Source organism: Myiozetetes cayanensis, unplaced genomic scaffold (genome assembly GCF_022539395.1).
Source record: "Myiozetetes cayanensis isolate MyiCay16 unplaced genomic scaffold, myiCay2020 scf1, whole genome shotgun sequence".
In the NCBI taxonomy this organism is placed as follows: domain Eukaryota; kingdom Metazoa; phylum Chordata; class Aves; order Passeriformes; family Tyrannidae; genus Myiozetetes; species Myiozetetes cayanensis.
The window spans coordinates 117932829-117949135 of NW_026086604.1; the positions used below are offsets into that span (position 1 = coordinate 117932829).

Sequence of the window (16307 nt, forward strand, 5' to 3'; positions counted from 1 at the left end):
TAAAGGAAGAATATAAAACTATTTTATTGACCACTGTTCACCAGTATTTACAATAAAGTAAACAATATACAGTCTGATAACATTCAAATTACTACAAAGTTAGTTTTCACCTAGTCTTCTGAAGACCAAGCGATCCCAAATACTAAAAAGAATGACCCTACAGGTTTAAAGGTCTAGGTCTGGGTAAAGAATATACATGCACATCAATAGTATAGAAGACTACAAAACATCTGTGAGTTTGTTTAGACATTCATTATGATCCTGTAGTAACTATGGAAGTTCACCCATGTTTTATAAAAGCTTTTACCTAATATGGAGGAAGTAGTAGTATCAAATGCTCTCTTGTGATAAATGAAACAAGTTGCAGAAAGCTTTTATTTACTTGCTGTTGATGCAAAACATACTACTTCAAAAAAATATCAAATTCGAAACTTGTTAGAATGTATGCTTCTCACATTGCTAATAAATCGAACTTCAGGTTTTAATATTCTTATATATAAAAAAAGCAATGCAAACAATTATTGTGCTTCATCCTCTGGGCATGAATGCCAAGTTAGTCGTTCTTCATAAAAAGCAATTACGATCTGAGGACACTTCACGTTAGCTTCTTTGGCCAGCACCAGATCTGCCTCATCAGAGTCTTTCCTGATGTAGAAGAGAGTGGGATTTAAAAAAAAGCATAATCATTATTTCAAAATATTTAGCAGTTCTTGGTAAGTCTTAAGTTTTAAAAGAATATCAGCTAGAAATCGGTTTCCAGTATACCTTTCAATACAGCTAGCAAGAATTTCCATGCTAATAAGTAATAACAAGGTTTCATAGCTCCATCTTCCTTCCCTTCCCGTATTTTTTCTGTTTGAAATGAAAACACTTTTCAAAGGGAACCAGTTATATGGTTACATACTGCAGTATATAATGAAATAAGTAAAACATGGTTAATTTTGTCTTTTAAAGACTAATCAAAACTTTAAAGCGAGACTTACATGGTACTTACATCCAAATTATATTTACTGTTTATGCAAGTAACTTCCTGCATTCACATTGCTATTCTTGATGCTGTGTTGGGGTAACAAAACAAACTTTCCAGTCTGACATGCTTCAGATTCCATTTTAAAGTGTATGCTGACTTTACAAGTTAGCTTTTTGCGTACATACTCGTATCTATGCATGTTACCTATGACCAGTTATGAAAAACTCATCAACTGCAATGGAACTAAACAAAAAAAAAAAAAGATTCTTTTGTCTTCTGTGTCTGATTTTGCCAATTATCACTATAGAAATTCAAACACTCATGATCTTTGTTTTGCAACTCTTCTAAGTTTCACATAAAATTTATAGGGAATTTGGAAAATCAGAATGAAGACAATCTTCTAAAGCACTAATTTGCACCAGTCTGGGCACATCACATGACAAATCATGTCTCTGGAGACCACTCAGTTTGACTCCATTGAGAAAATCATGTCCTTCTCAAAGGCTGTGGAAAGCTATCCTTCTTATCCCAGCACTTAAAGAAATCTGACCCCTAGCAGATGTCAATTCAATCTCTTGATTTCTCAACTGCTGGAAAGTACTAATTGTATCCCATCTGCTCAAGAAATCCTTCTATCAACACTATGTCACCTACCCTCCCAACGACACAAACTCCCCACACCACTTTCCCCATAATGACAAGCCTCTCCATATTGTTTATTCTTCATCTCCACCTCCCTTTCCTCCACTACTTGACTCCAGTTCCAGTTTGCTGCATGCAGAATAGCTGGCACTATGGTTGCTTACATGGTTGGCTATGAAGCAGCTGGTTTCTGCTTACTGAAACATGAAAAGCTGTATTCCTGCCTGCCATCCTCTCAGCAAGAACATTGCCAAGACCCATTTTTTCCATACAAATGCCAATTTTCCCTTATTTTATGAGAAATTAGCTTTCAAATTTCTACTTCTGTAAAACTAAACTAACTGAAATGAAAGATATTTTGGGGTTTTAAGGAAGAGGGATTAAGTACTAACTGAGTATAGAAGACTTCCTTTTCTAAGAATACAAGACTAATTAGGAGACCACAAGCTTCTCTCTCTTACTCCTGGAATGAAGTTGTCTTATGAGCCTAAGTGCAACTGCTGCCCTCTCGTAACATGGATAAGAACTGTGGATTTAAGACTTACCATTTCATGAGGAACATAAGCTCTCCACTGCTATCCGTAGCCCCAATTATCCGCTCAGGATCAAGACCCCTTGCAAACCCTCTTGGTTTATCAACCTATTAAGTTAGAATATAGTTATCTAGTTTAAGATGCATAAATTTTCGTGCTAGATGCATAAATTTTTGTACATACACATGTGTATCAAAACAAAAAATACAGTCTTAAAAAAGCATCAAATCTATAATTACATATTATTGTCTGAATAGGACATTGATTTTTTCATGACCGATCTTCAGGCCAAGTAAGTCATTTAGGGTCGTAATAATGAAGAATTTTACATTCATGTTGCCAGCATTTACTTCTGAAAACATAGTAGATGAAACAAGTGTTCTAAAATCATCATAGCAGAGAAACAAACATGGTCAGTAAAAGTAACAAAAGCAGCAAAGCAAAAACGCACGCCTGGAAGTTGGAAAACTGCATCCTTTTCAGCAAAACAACAGGCTTAGGTTGGCTTAAGCAAACAGTGAAACTCCTGGGGAACACCTCACTCTTCTTGGCTGAGAACACACTGGTGACAAGAAATATCACAACTATTTCCTGTATTATCTCCTTCAGGCGTTCACAATACCCTTATAGAGACAGTGGCCACTCCTGTACCAGATGAAGCCACATAACTGACTCCATACAGAAAGTACTTTTTGTACTATTCATCAACTATTCCTTCTGATACCTTCCAATCCTTTTGTCAGTAACCACATGTCTAAGAGCTGTCTTTATACATGACAATAGCTGTCAATACCAGCAGTTTCAAACTGCTGGTCTGAAAAGTTTACAGACAAAAATGTGAACTACTGAACACCTTACTACATGTGCATTATTTTGTACTTAGCAGCTAAATGTGTTAATGTCGTTCGCTCATTTGTTCTGCAGAAAAAAACCCACATTTTCAGAAAAGGTAGGCTTTCTGCAGTCACCCTTTCTACTCCCTCTCCACCATCATGTCTGGTCCTGATCTAAGTAACTGACTGGTCTTCACATCTTGCGACTCACCTATTCAAAATCATAGGCTAAATATGCAAGCCAAACATCTTGGACCTTTTGCTCTAATACATACTGATCACTTGAAACCATTAATAACTCTTAACCAGATTTATTTTCAATTATTCAGTAAGCATCATGGGAAAATGCAAGAACTTTTAATCATCATGTCACTCAATCATCTTTTACCTACTATTTGGACAGTCTCATTAACCACAATGATGTATACCCTTTTCAAACCACAGTTCCAGATACTCTGCAGTTTTTACACTTTTAAATCAGTGTTCAGTCTCGTTCTCAAAGTCACAAAGATTTTTTTGGGGACACAGGGGTAGGGAAAAATAAGCTTAGCACATGAACATATACTTACAGAATCACGCTTTTTCTTTGATTTACTATCATCAGATTCGCTATCTGACAAAGATTTTCTTTTGGCACCGTCTGTTTTTTCTTTACCAGCTTTCTGAGAGTTCAGAAAAGCTTCAATTAGCTCTGGACAATCTAAGTTCTCTTCAGGTTCCCATGTGTTGTCAGCACTGAAACATACACACATTTATGTAAAACTAGCTGCATGGCTCCCCTAATTTAATAAAGTGAATTTTGTCTCATTATATAAGGTAGGTTTCTTAAACCCTAAGGATGTTTATCTAACCCTAAGGATGTTTATTGTGCCATCTTTAGTAGCCTTCATGTACTGCAATTGATGACTAAAAGAAGTATGCTCAAATAGTGTTGAAAAACAATGTTCTTAAATAAAAGACAGCACAATAAGCAGCTCTATTAACTCCTATGTTCTCAGTGGGATCATGAGAGTTAAAACAAGCAATTCCCACTCTTTGAAAACCTATCTGCCCATTTACACTGACTTGCTTACGTGGTTCCTCTAAAGACTGTCCACGCAAACAAAACCGTATGATACAAGCACTGAGACGCACTCATGGGAAACAAGGCGTACACAACACTTGTTACAAATAACTAAGTATAAGTTTCCAGATATCAGGAACACTCTCTGAAGTCGTCTCTGAGAACTGAGCACAACTACACCTAGAACTGTCTCCCTCCTTCTGTTGACTACAGGAGGAAACAAAGGTGGGCAGAGCTTGGCACTGTATATGATTCAGTGAGCGTGCATTTTGTTAACTAAAAGTTTAACAAGTCCATGAATTTTCAACTGCAACAACTAAGCACCTCACCAGAAGCACTCATGCACAAATACTGCCACAGTGCTACTGCACAAGCAGGATACCAACTTTTAATAAATTATTTTCCATTACTATAACAAGTTAAAATCAGACCCTCAATTACCAAACATGTGTTTTGCATTTATATATTCATCACTACACACATTTCAGGTGGCAAAGAGCACAATGTTGCAATGCAATCATTTCGAGAGGTATGCAACAACAATCAATGTCACTGCATACGTAACCACTTATGCTTAAATGTTGGGTGCATCGCCTTTTCTCAGCTAGTAAAGCAAGCTGCCATGCAGTGTCACTGGCAGGAGAGAAGAGGCACAACTGCATTTCTTCTTATACAATCAACTTTATAAGTTCACTGTAAAGTTCTCGTGTACATATGTAAGTCCTGGGAAAGACACTCAAAAGATTCCTTTTGGGTATGCCTAATGAAGGCAACCATGCCACAGAATTCCTTAGGCAAATTTAGTTAATTTGTGAGCAGTTCAGAAAAATTAATAATAAGCAAACTATCTCCTTTGAATTCATTGCTTCAGAGCTGCCTACAGTTTAAATCCTGCATAATTTCTTACTCAGAAGTAACATTCATTCCACTACATATATAACAACTGTCATTCTAGCTTACCTTGAGAGATACTCACAGAAAACAGTGGTAAAAGAACAATCACTAAGGACTTGGTTAAAGTCCTCGACTATTTTAGGTAACAGAAACACTGAGCTACATTATCTTCTATTTTATTTTCAGACTTGACTGTCCCACCTGAATATGCATTTATGGATGTCCTTCCCTCAAGGTTCCTTAAAGTGGATCCCCATCACGCAATCTCCTCTCTGTACAGTTATTTCAAATAAATGGTTTGTGTTTATCATTCTATCAGAAAAAGGAAAAAAAAAAAAAGGTAATGCCTTACTCTGTAAATCCTTTCCACTTCAAGAAGTATTCCACCTTTCCATTTTGAACACGCCTATCCAGGACCTTCTCCACAACAAATTCTTCAGACTCTGCCTCTTCAACTTTTTTACCTTTGCCATTCTGTTTCTTTCCCATTTTGTGCTACAAAAGAAATTCAGAATGACATTGTTAATTCTTTTGCTTTATACGGTTACTTCACTGGCCAAATCCAACTTGGCTTAGTAAACAGCAACGAATCATGTGCTTAACACTAAAGCCAGAAGCTCAGACTCCTTTTACGTTAGTGCATGTGGTCAGGTAACCTGAGCAAGACATGTTAATGTTTTGGTTTTTTTTTTTCAGCTGCTTAATGAGACACCCAACACCAGTTTTTAAAAAGATTAAAATTTTTGTCCACATACTCAGTGACTATACTCCCCTTTATAAATATAATTCTCAGTGCTACATGCTCAAAAAATTATGAAGCTTCTAAAATTGAACTCTATGCCTATGAAAAGGCAGAGGGCAAGGCAGAAATAAAGAAAAGAAATAAGGGAACTGTGAAAATGCATAAAATAGAAAAGGGATGGTACTCAAAAAAAAGTGGTTACTACCTGTTCCAAAAAAACAAGGAGAAACCGATGGCAGCGGAGTTTATGGTACAATGCTACAATAAGCAAAATACTCAACAATAACCCGTAACTATTGAACAGGACACATGCTAGGAGCGTTCCATTACTGCAGTTTCTTCCCGTTCTTAGCCATGCACCTATGTAATTTGTTACAAAGATGTGTCATAAAGGTGCATAAACTTAAGACCTTTATGTACAGCACTTAACACATAAATGAAATGTTGCTAACCTAAAAAACTTTTTTCAAGTTTACATTTGATACTTCAAATAATATTAAGTTCTTAAATATTACATCCACATCATCCTCAAGGCATTCCCAGTTTAATAAGGCACAATCAAATCATAGTAGAAGGACACATTTCAGAATTTCCTTGTTTGTACTCTCAAAAAGGTTGGAACAAGCCTATCATGTTGTGTCACATTTCAGGAAGACTGGCAGACCAAAATCATTCTGCTTGCCATTTTGGACTGTACCTTATAAGGAAATGGTTAAAGCTGCAGCCATAAACTTTCAAGCTTTTAAAACATACAGTCATGCAGCACCCTAAATCAAAGAGGACAAAACTAATTCCTCACTAAAGCACTTTCTATACAATAGAAATCAGACAAGCAAAAATCACAAAGCATCTTTATTTGCTTGATGGTCTGTCTCTATTCCTCTCTATAATTAATGTGGGTTAGTTTGAGAATATTGCAATTTTGAAATTTTCTTTTTTTTTTAGGCTTTGTAGAATTTTATCTTGATGTGGTGAAAGGTAAAAAAAAAGTATGTTAGACACAAAAAAACTGTCTCGTTTTTGTAAACTGAAGATTTGAAGATGATTCTCTTGCCAAAGCCCTGTCTTTGTACCCCTTATTTTTAATAATTAATTTTTCCCTCCCTCCCTCTCTTCCCAAAATAGCTTTACTCTGGTTTAGCAGCCCATAAATTGAAGGTGCAAACAAAGAGGAGGAAAAGTTTCTAGTTTCTCATTCAAACAGCAAGTTTCTGTAAAGATTATACCTCACACGGCAATTGTTTTGATTTGGAAGCATAGAAGAGAGATTATCTAGAACAGAGTATGCATTTCCAATTAGTTTAACTGCCTGCATTTCCCAGGTGTATTTTGACCACAGCATTCATGTCTGAAAAGTGTCAACTTAAGCACACTGGCTTTTTTTTTTTTTGCCTCCACAGGAAAAAGAATGCAAGACTGAAACTGAAGGGAAATAAAACATGAAGACGTCCAATGCTTCTATGAAGGCAGCTTCTTTCAAGAAATGGAAATGTGAAAAAGAGAAAGGGGTAGAGATGAGGAAAAGAAACAAAAGAAGCAGAGGGAAAAACAACAACACAGTAAAAGACAGACTCACTATACCATAGTAATAACATTATAATTACTGGTGATGAGGCAAGCAGGCTACAAGTGGGGAACATCTCCATCTGTATTCTCCGTTGGACTAAAATTCTTTGATTCAATGGAAGATTGTTTTCTGGTACTCTTTTCGGCTTCACTAATTCTTGTCACTTAAAGATCAATGTTTTGGATTTCTGTATCAAAGCAACAATTTTTTTTTTTACTTTCTAAGACTTAAGTATCTTAAGTCTCTTCCACAGAAGAAAATTAATGTCATGGGGGTCTGTATTTTTTTCTTGAAGTCCAGTAAGAAATAACAAAATCAAGACTATGCTGCTTTTCTTTTAAATATTAAAGATTTAATTGGGTCTCATGCATCAGCACTGCTCTCCAAACTCTTGAACCTATTAAAATAATACTTGATTGCAGAGCCTGCAGAAATACTGAACATGTTAAAAAAGCTGTACATTCTGAGATTATACATGCCCATGCAAATCTCAGCCCACGAGCGAATGTGATACTGACTGAAGTTAAAGGGTACTAAACGTCCACTAGGCCCCTGAATTTCCCGTCTCTAGGGTTGCATGTTATAAGCTGTAACTTGGGCATTTGACACTGAAGGCTTGTCTATGGCTTGTTTCCCTTTCTGCATTCAGAAGTCACTTGTGACAGATGCAGAGCTATGGACAACCACTCTTTCTTTTAGGGGCAAGGTTAAAACACTGATGTGACACTGTGGTGTAGGGTTTTAACATACAAAAGGTAAAAAAAAAATCAGAATTACAGCTCTAGGGCTACCCTATCCCCTAATACATTTAGGTTTTGCATGCAAATACATAACGAAGCAGAATTAGTTATGGTTCCCATGGGAACCATAACTGATTTTCTTGACTTGTGCAGCAAATTCTTAACAACATCAAAAGATTAAAAATTCTGCATTCAAAAAATGTTTCCTCTCTCTGAGGCACCCTCTCCCCAGGCTGGCTAACTCCTTCTCTTCCTCAAATTAGGGATAAGTGGTCAATCAATAATAAACAGAAAGCTGATACATTCACCTTGGTGAAATCTTTTAAAATAGGTTATCATACAACATAGAGAAAGCACCCCATTGCACCTCTAAGCAAGGGGTTAATACTAGTATTTAATACATCTTGAGCTAAGTGAACTAGTAATCATTTCAATAAATTTAAGAACATTAAATTTAAATTTAATGTTCTTAAATTTATTGAAATTTAAAAATTAAATTTAAATTTAAAGTTCTTTAATATTTTAAAAATAAAACAATTAAATTTTGAGCATGTTATAAACCAGTTGTTCTGCTATCCAAACTTTAAATTGTGCATGTATGTTTTTTGCTTACTTCCCCACCTCAAACTCAGACGTATCTCACACTATACTTTTTCAGTTGTTTTTCACAAAACTATGTATCATTATTAGTTGAATGGTAACCAGCAACCAACTGCCCTTAGAAGTCCATATTTTAATGTCAAGCAAAGCTTTACAGGACTTGAGATCCATGAATGCATCATTAAAATGGTCCAGGAAGGGTTGACATCTGATAATCTCTGCTCCTATGAAATTCAAAGAAACTGTTATTTGTTAAAAATCATTTCAAAAGGCATCTTAACTATGCCACATAATTTCTCAATAATGTTACTTTTCATCTGTAAAGACTGTCTTTTCTCAGGCAATTAGTTTTCTCCAAATACACTGGGAGAAATTAAATCAGTACATGATTCCAATTTTATTTTTTACATGTATGATGAATTACATGGTGTGCTGAAAGGAACCAAAAAAAATCCTTATTATTTCTACTGTAGGACAAATGAAATAGTACAGAATCCTTTCATACTTTTTTCCCAACAAGTCTCTTTAGAAGTGGCATATTTGTTAAAGCCAACGTCCTTTCTAGTAGCCTTACTTTCTGGATCTGAAATTTTGGTCAGAATAATGCTGGGGAGGGGAGATGTGGATGTATCTTTTAAATGGAGATGCCAAGTTATAGGTTTGAAGAAAAATATGTTGATTAAATCCTTATATACTTTAGGTGTGCATGAACTTACCAACGTAGTTTTATTGGAGGCCATTTTTATTGCAGACTTGCAGAGCTTTTACTAGAAAAATGCATGACAATTAAAAGGAAGTTTGCATAACTCAAAGAAAGGCATCCCAAGACAAACATGGTCCTTGTTCCAACCCCCATGTATTCGCTGCATATAACATTTCTTATACAGATTAAATCCAGAACAAGAAGTAGGTTACTACTTTGTCTGGCATAACGCAGTAACGCACCATTACACTACCAGGACAAATTATACTGACAAGGTGGTAGATAGGGTTAAAAAAGATTTTTCCCAAGGCCTTCAAGGGCTTAGAGATGTTTCTAGGGAAAAGGGGGAGGACCATCAGGGATGCTTATTTCCTTAAACCCAACAGAACAGGAGTTCAGATTCCAGCAGTTGGAGATATACCTAAGGTATATTAACTGCGAATCTGGTGGGGAACAGCTACATATCTGTGGTGTAATGAATCACCCATTACTCTTACATGGTAGCAAATCCTTATAAACAGCAAGTATTTATCTTAATGCAACTATAACGTTGCCTTCTAATTCTCACGTTTTCAAGAGTTCAGGTCCTAGAGCAATATTAACTCAGCTAAGCCATACACAATACATATTTAAACTATGCAATTTATGTTGAACGCATTCATCCCCTTTTCCATGTCATTTCTCATACCGACCAGATCCTTAGGCATGTATTGTCCCCACCCGCTGCGAGCTAATTTGCCTGGGCAAGGCAAAACAGAAAAGTCCTTCAAGGCCAGAATACCTCCCGAACTAAGTAATCCCGCCCAATCCTCCCTTGACAGGGGAGGTGGATTTTGGCAGCAACACAGGCGGTGGGGTAGGCAAGGTGGGAGAAGAGCAGGGGCCAGGGGCCCAGCGCGAAGAGTCTTGCCTTGTGTCCCCGCTCTTGAAAGGCAGGAGAAAGGGGAAAAAGCCCTAACAAAACCAGTAACAAATCCTCCGTCAGAAAACAGGCAGCCCTGCGGAGGCCTGCTGGGGGCGGCTGCACCTCGGGCCTGTGGCGGGCGAACATGAGGCCGGCGGGGCCGCCCCGGGCGAGGAAACGGGGCCGTGAGAGGGGACACCGGGCCGCTCCCGCTCCCGCCCCTGGGACCCCTTCCACGCTGTCCCCTTGCCCCCGCCCCGCCACGTTTCTCCCGGGCCCGGCAGGGACGGCCGCGGGCCGGCTTTGTCTGCCGCGCTGGTGTCGCTGCCCCCGCCCCCGGCGCTGCCCTCCTTCCCCGCGGCGGCAGCGCCCGCGGCTCCGGGGGCCTCCCTCCCTTCCTCCCTCCTTCTCTCTCTCCCTCGCCGTGCGGGTGCCGGGGCCGCGACCCCCCGGCAGGCCCGCTCCGCCCGCCACCCCCCACTGCCAAGGAAGCGGGGGTGGGGGGGGAAGGGGGTGGGCTGCGCTCCGCATCTCCCCGCGACGGCCCGCAGCAAGCCGTAGAGGGAAGAGGAATCAGGGAAGAGGACTCGGGAGCGGGTGGGGTGGAAGGAGGCGGCTGCAGCGAGAGAAAATAGGGGGAGAGAGAGAGAGAGAGAGAGAAGGATACAGACTTCAATGGTGCCCAGCCGCTTGGGTCTCCCGTCTCCTCCTCGCTCCCGCCCTGCGCGCACTGAGCGGCGGCGGCAGCAACAGCGACATCCGCGGGGGGCTGAGGCAGCGGGTGGGGGCAGGGAGGGAAGGAGGGAGGGCGGGGAGCAGCGCGGCGGCGGCTGGCGGGGCTGGGCTGGGCTGGGCTGGGCGAGCACTGCGCGCCGGCGGCTGTGACGGGGCAGAGCGCACGACGCCGCCACCGCCTACGCGCGAGCCGCTACAACCTCCGACCGTCGTCGCCGCCGGCACAGGAGGGGGGCCAAGACGTCTCTCCAACGCGGGGCGAGCGCAGGACCGCGCCAGGCGTCCAAAAGAAGGAAGATGCCTCGCGGCGACAGGGAAAGCGACTGGGTGAGGTGGGGGGAGCAGAGCGGGCCTGCGGACCCCGGCCGCCATGATGGCCGCCGCTGGTAGTCCGCGCCGCACCGGGCCGGGCCGGGCTGGAGCCGCGCCCGCCGCGGAGCGAGATCCTCGCTAATCTGGAGAGGCCCGTGTAGAGCGCGGCCATTTCCCGCGTTGCGGTGAGGAGGCCCGGCCCTAAGCGAGGGGCGGGGGTAGGGAAGCGGGCTCGGAAAGCAGTGGGGCTGTAGGGGCTCCAAAACTCTTTGAGTAGAAAAAAGGCTCGGGGACCCAGCTGGGGAGGCTTCTCTGCGGGCGGGGAGCCGCGGGTGGATCCGCGGTGGAGCTGAGGGGGAGGGGGAGCAGAGGGGGCGGGAAGAAAGGAGCCGCTCCAGCGCCATTTCCCTCGCGCGCGGGGCGGCAGCACTCACCCTCTGTCGTGGTGGGTGCGGGGCCGCCAGAGAGAGAGGGAGGGAGGGGATGGGATGAGATGAAGGAGGGGACGAGAGCAGAGCGCCGGAGCAGGCGGTGTACCCGATGCCGGCGGTGCGGGGTTGAGCGGCGCGGGCTGCGGCGAAGTCCGCCTCTCTCCGCCGGAGCCCCGCGATGTGTCGGCGCCGGTGCCACAATCTGTGCAGCTCGCACTTCCTCCTGCCCGGGCGGAGGGGAAGGGGCAGGGGCCAGGGCGATGTTTCGGGGGTACGGTGCGCTCGCCCGCTCCCTGCCAGTACAACGCGTATGGAGGGGCAATATGGGGCCGCCCCCGGCTAATTATAACGCCGGGTTTGAGCCTTCGGGTCCACTCGGCAATTTCCGGAAATATAAAATTAAAAAAAAACACCAAAACCCAGCCGTGACACGGTGCCAGCGGCTCGGGGCCGCTTCGGCTCCGCTCGGGCAGCTCTTGCGAGCCTTTCCGTTGTCGGAAATTGCCGAGCGGGCCAGGGCAGTCGATAACTGGCTGCGTCTCTCTGTCCGGAAGTTGCCGAGCGCCATTCGTTTTTGCTTCGGCAGATTCCGGAAATAGCCGAAGTGAGCCGAAGGGGTTTCCGTTCCCCGTTCGGCTCTTTCCGGCGGCTGTCGAAGCGCATAAGCTCTACGACGACGGCTTCTTCGGCTCATTCCGGAGACGGCCATTACTAACGGAGTCGATGACTTTTCATTACGCGATAAAAACACGTAGGGGCGTTATACAGAACTGCTGCCCCTTTGGAGACGTTTAAGCTCCAGATTCTAGCTTTTTAATTTTTTTTAATTAATTAATCCATAACATCGGAAGCGAGCCCGGGCTGGAGAAGGAGGGCGCTAGCTCTACGCGGAGCTGAATTTCAAATTACGTAACAGTTCAGGCAGCCATTACCGACCGGTTGTACGGTACTCTCGAGCAGGAATACGTAAACCATGAAGAACATGGTACGTAGGAAGGAAGGATTCGGCGCTTGCTTTTAAGGAGGGAGGCGCATTTGCTTTTGCGGGAGAAGTGAATTTTTCCGGGGCTGGGCATTAAGAGCAGGGTTGAGCCTTTGTCCGCGCGGGTGTTTGGTGCCGCCGCCGGGTCGCACTGCGGGCCGGGCGCTGGGTGCGCGGAGGAAGGTTCTGGAAGCGGCGGCTGGGGCTGATGCGCAGCCGGGTGAGGCGGCGGAAGCTGCGGTGACCGCCGTGGTGCACAGCGCATTCTTAAGCGCTGGTCGTGGCCTTCAGCCGCGCTGCCCCTGAGGGGGACGCGGGACTCCGGGGCTCGGTCGGTGGGCGGGCCGGCCGGGGGCTACTGTGGCCTCGCGAGGTGCGGAGCGGCCGGGGCGGTGCAGCGGGTAATGGCGGTGCCGAGGGGGAGGGGTAAAATGGCGGCCTGGCCGAGGATCGCGGCTGCCAGGGGCTGTGGGGATCGCTCCGGGAGAGCGGGCGAGGCGGAGGGGGCGGCTGTAGTCGTCCGGTATCCTCGGGGGCGGGAAGGAGCGCCGGAGAGGTCTTCCTGGTGCCGGGTGTGTAGGTGCACGTTGGAAGCGCTTTGCAGCCCTGTCCCTGGAAGCGGCGGCTGCTCCCGGGCGCCATTTTCCCCGCCCGGCTCGGGGCCGCGGTGTTCCCGCTGCCACCACATGGCGGAGCCGGCACGGCCGCCACGTCCCGCCCGCCTCAGGCGGGGAGCCGCGCCGGAGGAATTGCGGAGCTCCGGAGTTTGGGGTTCCCCTCTCGCTTGACTCCGTCAAACAATTTTGTTACCGTAGTTAGTTATTCTGCGGTTAGCGTGGATTGTCTGGGCGCACGTTATCGCTATATCACGTTTCCTTGCTCCGGTGATTGATTTTCTTCTAAGGGCTGTGCGTTTTCTAGTCCTTTCAAGTGTTTCTTGAAGCCTGTGACGGACAGCTTAAAATACACGCGAATGAAGATTCTACAGGGGTTGCTAAGATTTTCTCTCGCACTCCGTTCCTGCCACAGTGGTGTACTGTGGAAATCTTCAAGGAGGTGTTTCCTCCAGTTTTTATTTTGTGGGCCTTGATAGGCGTGGAGTGTCGGTGTGGTTTTACCAAATGAGGATTTCCCTCAGGATTTTAAGAGGGACGGGAGTGATGATAATCACTGTACGTTTTACACCTTCAGCATAAGCTTTATACAGTTAGAGCTCTCTGGACCCTGCTGGGAGGTTAATGTTAAGTTAACCAGAGCTGCTTGAAACTGACAGCACTTTAAACGAATAGATTCTCCACACTCAGAGCTTGTGTGTGTGTTAGTGGAGCAGCATGTTTATGCTGGTTTTGCACAGTCATTTTCATTAAAGTACTGGTAATAAATTTTGTTATTGGTGCGTCCTAACACATGGTGCTTAGATGTTGTTCTGGGTAGGGGTATGATAATATGTCTGTAAAATGTGTTACTATGCTGTTTGTTAGTAATGTGTGGTATATTCTGTCATTGTTACAGCTGATAGGTTCCATTCTTTCCTTGCATTTAATTTACATGTTTATAACTGTTTTCAAATGTGAATCTAACACTTACTGGAAAAAGCCTAGCTGCCTACTAAACGTGCTTGATTTTCATATTTTTATAATAATGTGTATTATTAAATGCACGACAATTGATTACATAGGGAAAAATGTCTTTTATGGACCTATGAAACGGCAACCCTGTGATCCCTAGTTTTTAGGCAGCAGAACTGAAGTAATTTCAAGGGAGGATTTTTGGCAGTATTATTGCTTAAAAAGTTTTTTTGCTAGCTTACTCAGATTAAAAAAATGGTAGTATAATATGCAGCATATGGGGTTTTTTAACCCAGATTTGGTATGCAGCATTCTTTCTTTTATTCCTTTTATAAGATAAAGTGAAAGGAAATGACACGATATAAAACATGGATTTGCTTCTTTTAAACTCTTGTGTGTCATTTTGCCTGCCTCTACAAGGGGGCCATCAGTATTAGCTTTGTCTGTGTTCCTAGAAGAAAAAAGATTAGATCCAACAGCAGATTCCAAGTGTTTGCAAGAGACATTTAAACTGACGATTCTCAAATTCCTAGATCCAGGCCTGGCTTGGACAACCTTAGAAAACATGTTGGTCTACATGCAGGTTGGCTTAATACTTCTAAAAGCATACATGTGCTGAAGTATTTAGCTTGTTTTTAAGTCTCATTGTTCTCTAGTTTCCTCTTATCCAGTTACCTTAATGTCCATTACATAGTTGGCCATGTTGTGTTTTCCAGTTACAACTATCTGTGCCTTGTTTCGGTTTTTAAAAAAACAACTACCCCCTAAAGGAAACCAAAACACCCAGGCAGATTTTCTTGAGTCTTAAAGTTACTTGTCAGTATAAAGCTAAAATCATTACATTTGAATTCTCTTGTCCTTAGCAAGACAGTTATCTTTAAAACAACATTCAGAAATCAAAAATTCTATGAAAAGGGGACAACTTTTTAGTGCATTTTTAAATTGCTTGACATGAAATTGTAAAAGGTATGAGATAGTGATACTGCTGTGTGTAGAAAATGCCAATTACAATGTGTGCTTGGGGTAAAAAGCTACTATAAAAGTGTTTTGAACTGATAGATGTTGGAAGGTTGTCCTTCCTGCTTTGGTATACCACTACATACGAAAGAATAAATGTAATACAGTATTACTGGTCCTTTTGTGTTGGGTTTTTCGGAGTTTTTTTTGTGATGTCCTTGTCATTGCAGCAGAGATTTTTGCTGAACAAATGCATTGGTGATTTCTCTCTAAGGTAATAAAGTCTAATTGGAAACACGATTTATGTTACTGCATACAATTGTGTATTATTCCCATTTCTGTTTTAAAGGGAGTTGTTTTGATACTGTTGCTGTTGAGGCATAGAGGTTTGCTGCTAATTCTGGTGGTGCAAGATCCCAGATCAATTTTACAAATGCTCTGACTCATTTATTTTAATAATTGTGGAGAAAATATCAATTATTGACCTATTATAGAACATCTTTAGTTGTACTAATTTTTCCCTTTACTGCCTTGGGTAAATAGCATAGTAGTGTTCATGTACAGGAATTTGAGCTGGAATGGTTTTTTAAAAATAAATGTCAGCTGGAATAGAATTGGAGAGTGTGAACAATGTTGTTTTCTGTAGTGAGAACTTCCAGGTTTGTTTTTATGTTCCTTTTCTTTAAAAAGCATCTCGTAGAAGTCTTTGAGAGGAATGTTCTGGAAGTCTTTTGAGTGTGCTCCCTTGTTTTTGGTATTTGAAGGGAGAGACAGGAATAAGCACATTAATAAAATCTGTATGGTAAAAGTGGACCTGTAAAATTGCATAAACTGCTTATTTTCTTTAATGGGGTAGAGCATTTAGAAGAGTCAATCTTGATTTTGGAAATAAGACTTGACTGAAAGTTTTTGACGCTTATGAAAATTTTAGTGTCTAATTTGTTGATGAAAGGGAGGTGTTTTTAATTATATTAATGTAATTTTCTTTTCTGTGGCAGAGGGAAAAGGAGCAGTTCCGCAAACTGTTTATTGGTGGCTTAAGCTTTGAAACCACAGAGGAAAGCTTGAGGAGTTACTATGAGCAATGGGGAAAGCTTACAGACTGTGTGGTAAGTTTGGCATACTAATACA

At 42.7% G+C, this 16307-nt stretch overlaps 2 protein-coding genes across 14 annotated transcripts in view; one reads left to right on the forward strand and one right to left on the reverse strand.

The window, feature by feature from the left end:
* On the reverse strand, nt 1–11013 carry CBX3 (chromobox 3). 6 transcript variants are annotated; one of them, XM_050326038.1, is made up of 6 exons: nt 10863–11002; nt 9301–9351; nt 5288–5430; nt 3548–3713; nt 2158–2252; nt 1–645 (listed from the first exon to the last, which is right to left on the reverse strand). In XM_050326038.1, exons 2-6 carry the CDS (start codon nt 9322–9324, stop codon nt 519–521), a joined length of 555 nt encoding a protein of 184 aa, XP_050181995.1. In that variant the 5' UTR covers nt 9325–9351; nt 10863–11002; the 3' UTR covers nt 1–518. The 6 variants fall into 6 exon arrangements, with proteins under 6 accessions (XP_050181995.1, XP_050181988.1, XP_050182023.1 ...); XM_050326031.1 differs by lacking the exon at nt 9301–9351 and adding an exon at nt 7282–7431 and having other exon boundaries at nt 10863–10974; XM_050326066.1 differs by lacking the exon at nt 10863–11002 and adding an exon at nt 5883–6024 and having other exon boundaries at nt 7271–10398.
* Nucleotides 10994–16307, forward strand: part of HNRNPA2B1 (heterogeneous nuclear ribonucleoprotein A2/B1) — a 24054-nt gene continuing 18740 nt past the window's right edge. For 6 of the 8 annotated variants that reach the window (XR_007630129.1, XR_007630128.1, XR_007630131.1 and 3 more), the window contains exons 1-2: nt 11056–11253; nt 16175–16285. Coding sequence is in view for 5 of the 8 variants with exons in the window: in XM_050325973.1 (XP_050181930.1) it covers nt 11224–11253; nt 16175–16285 (141 nt within the window). In the remaining 3 variants the exon portion in view is untranslated. Of the gene's footprint in view, nt 11254–12280; nt 12655–16174; nt 16286–16307 lie in introns of those variants that run through there. The other 2 variants (XM_050325963.1, XM_050326011.1) reach the window with 2 other exon arrangements.

What these genes read in the sequence shown, in the direction of transcription:
- CBX3 (XM_050326066.1), bottom strand. Translation starts at nt 7,323, where the DNA reads ATGGAGATGTTCCCCACTTGTAGCCTGCTTGCCTCATCACCAGTAATT. An exon ending in TCATCACCAGTAATTATAAT is followed by an intron (nt 6,025 to 7,270) that starts GTTATTACTATG and finishes TGCATGGCTAAG; the next exon opens with AACGGGAAGAAACTGCAGTA. An exon ending in CTTATGTTCCTCATGAAATG is followed by an intron (nt 646 to 2,157) that starts GTAAGTCTTAAA and finishes CTTCTACATCAG; the next exon opens with GAAAGACTCTGATGAGGCAG.